The sequence below is a fragment of the Vespa crabro genome, chromosome 5 (genome assembly GCF_910589235.1).
Source record: "Vespa crabro chromosome 5, iyVesCrab1.2, whole genome shotgun sequence".
NCBI classification, from domain to species: Eukaryota; Metazoa; Arthropoda; class Insecta; order Hymenoptera; family Vespidae; genus Vespa; species Vespa crabro.
The window spans coordinates 2936376-2938875 of NC_060959.1; the positions used below are offsets into that span (position 1 = coordinate 2936376).

Consider the following 2500-nt stretch of genomic DNA (forward strand, 5'->3'; position numbering starts at 1 on the left):
GATCTCGACGTATCCCCCACCTTCCCAACCCCTAATATATGCTATGTCTCTGTTTTTATAGTTAAACCTACCTAGTACTATAATTTCTATTATTGAAGTAGGTATTTTAATAATATGGCCTAAAGAGACGCATAGAATATGTGCATATGTCATAAACACGTAAAACAGACACACAGAACACAGAACTTATTAAATAATAGTATGATTTTACTTTGTTTTGTTTATCAGCAATGGAGATTTTCTTTCTTTTTCTTTTTTTTTATAACCAAATATTCCTTACAAAATTATCCCAAACCTTTTCCAATCGTTTTCACGAGTAGAAAAAATGTATATTATCAAAATTTTACGTTATTATTAATGTATATACAATAGAAAACATTAATATATTTATGATTTTATCTCTCATCTATATTATTATACAATGAATTTCGTTTTGCATTATTATTATTATTATTATTATTATTATTATTATTATTATTATTATGTCACAATTGTTTGATTAAATTCAGTTTCGTCCTTATGTTTGCAACGTCGTGCATGCAGAAAATGTATCGAATGGATGTTTTTCACTTTGTCGTTGACGAGAGGTCGTCGGTTTTTTCAAAAGGAAATAAATTTAATTTAATTTTAAATATGAAGCAATCGTTCGAATATTCAAATTAGTTAAAAATAAAGTTATATCTCATCCGACGACTTACCGTTTCCATCAATGTAGTCGCTAATGAAATAGTTGCAAGCTAGGACGAGTAGATGTGTGGCAAAATGTGGGAGTGTATGTGCTTGTACGTGTGAATGTGCTTGAGAATAGAAGAAAAAAAAGTTATCGAGAATATACTAATTATCATCTTTTCGCAGAATTTTCATCATCGACGCCGAGCAAGTCAGAGACGATTACGGAGACATGGAAGGAAAAGACACGAATGGCATCTTCGCATGGTTCTTCCTCGGGCAACAGCAATGCATCTCAAACGGCGGATGGATTTTCTTCTGGAAGAAACGGAGAAAGAGGAGCGAGTGGATCATCGGTAGGATCGATGGGTATGACGACGACAACCGGGACAGCATCCTCGGCGATGATGACGACAACGACAACAAATACGACAACAGCTACGTCCACATCATCGACATCGTCAACATCGACGTCATCATCGACAACCAGTACCACTGGACCAAGTCCTATGGATACGTCGGCTGGTGGGCCAGCAGCTGCGAGCACACCAATCACCAGAGGCTCTTCATCCTCCTCTTCCTCGTCCTCTTCGCCTGCTAGCGCAAGGAGTTCCCAAAGCAACAACAATAACAACAGTCATAACAACAACAATAATAGTAGCAACAACAATAACAACAATAGTAGTACGCCACTGGGCACGACGAATTCGTCGTCTAGCGGTGGCCAACAAAGTGGTACAGCAACCGGAACCATGTCCGCTCCAACCGGAAGACAGGTGCCTAAAAGACGCATGAGACGTCGCGCTACATCCCACTCGCAGGATCCGGCTGAACAATTGACCGAGATGTCCGTGCGTGGTTTGAATCTCTTTCGTTATGCCTCGATATCAGAGGGAGTCTATCAGTGCACCGAGTGCGCGAAACTCGACATTCAGAAGACGTTCAAAAACAAATACAGTTTCCAGAGACACGCCTTTTTATATCACGAAGGTCACCAACGCAAAGTCTTTCCATGTCCAGTCTGTAGCAAAGAATTCTCTAGGCCTGACAAAATGAAGAATCACATGAAGACGGTTCACGATTGCTTCATGCCTAAGGACTGCGTCATGCCTTTTGGCTTTTTTCTCCCGCCTTAGCGGGCGGCGGCGAGGCGAGGGCGAGCTGGGTCAAGCAGAGTGCAAAGCGAAACTGGTGGTAGATCGGCAGCAACGTCGAACAGGCCTTCGACCAGCGAAACAACAACGACTATAAGTGGTCCTGGTCGCAAAAGAGTTTTTGACAAAGCACGAGATCGACTTAAAAGACGCCTCTCTACCACCAATACATCTTCAAGTAATAATCATAACGTATGAGTGCAATGTCGCGCGATATCATTAATATACTTCTAGAAAATTATAACCGGAGGGTATAATAATTGAGGAATTAAATGGGGAATATATCAGAAATTATATATTTTAGATTATATTTAAATAGAAATACACTTGAATATTTTCATTCTTTATAAATATACGAGAATGTTTTTCTAGAAAAAAAAGAACTTTCTAAAAAAACAAGGAAGGGAAATTGTTTCTTAGAAATAATTTTTGTTCATTCAAATTTTTTGTATATATTATAAAAAATCGAATATCTTCGGATGTTCCTATTTAAATCATTCACCTTGTATGATATCTTCATATATTTATGATCAAACTTTTCGAATATTGTTTATTTTTTACACAAATCGATAACATCATTTTTAGACTATAATTTGTGATTTTTTATTATTTGATTATAAATGCATATACACATACGCGCACACACACATAAACTAGAGAGATACATTATTTTTATC

At 37.4% G+C, this 2500-nt stretch overlaps 2 protein-coding genes across 4 annotated transcripts in view; both read left to right on the forward strand.

The window, feature by feature from the left end:
* The window catches only part of LOC124424286 (protein tramtrack, beta isoform), a 37493-nt gene that overhangs the window by 34887 nt on the left and 106 nt on the right, over positions 1–2500 (forward strand). For all 3 annotated transcript variants that reach the window (XM_046963112.1, XM_046963113.1, XM_046963114.1), the window contains exon 5: positions 856–2500. This exon is cut by the window's right edge and continues 106 nt beyond it. In XM_046963112.1, the coding sequence (XP_046819068.1) occupies positions 856–1805 (950 nt within the window). In that variant the 3' untranslated portion in view covers positions 1806–2500. The remainder of the gene's footprint in view (positions 1–855) is intronic.
* The window catches only part of LOC124424290, an 11685-nt gene continuing 10991 nt past the window's right edge, over positions 1807–2500 (forward strand). Inside the window, exon 1 of the mRNA XM_046963122.1 lies at positions 1807–2001. The gene's annotated coding sequence lies outside the window, so the exon portion shown is untranslated. The remainder of the gene's footprint in view (positions 2002–2500) is intronic.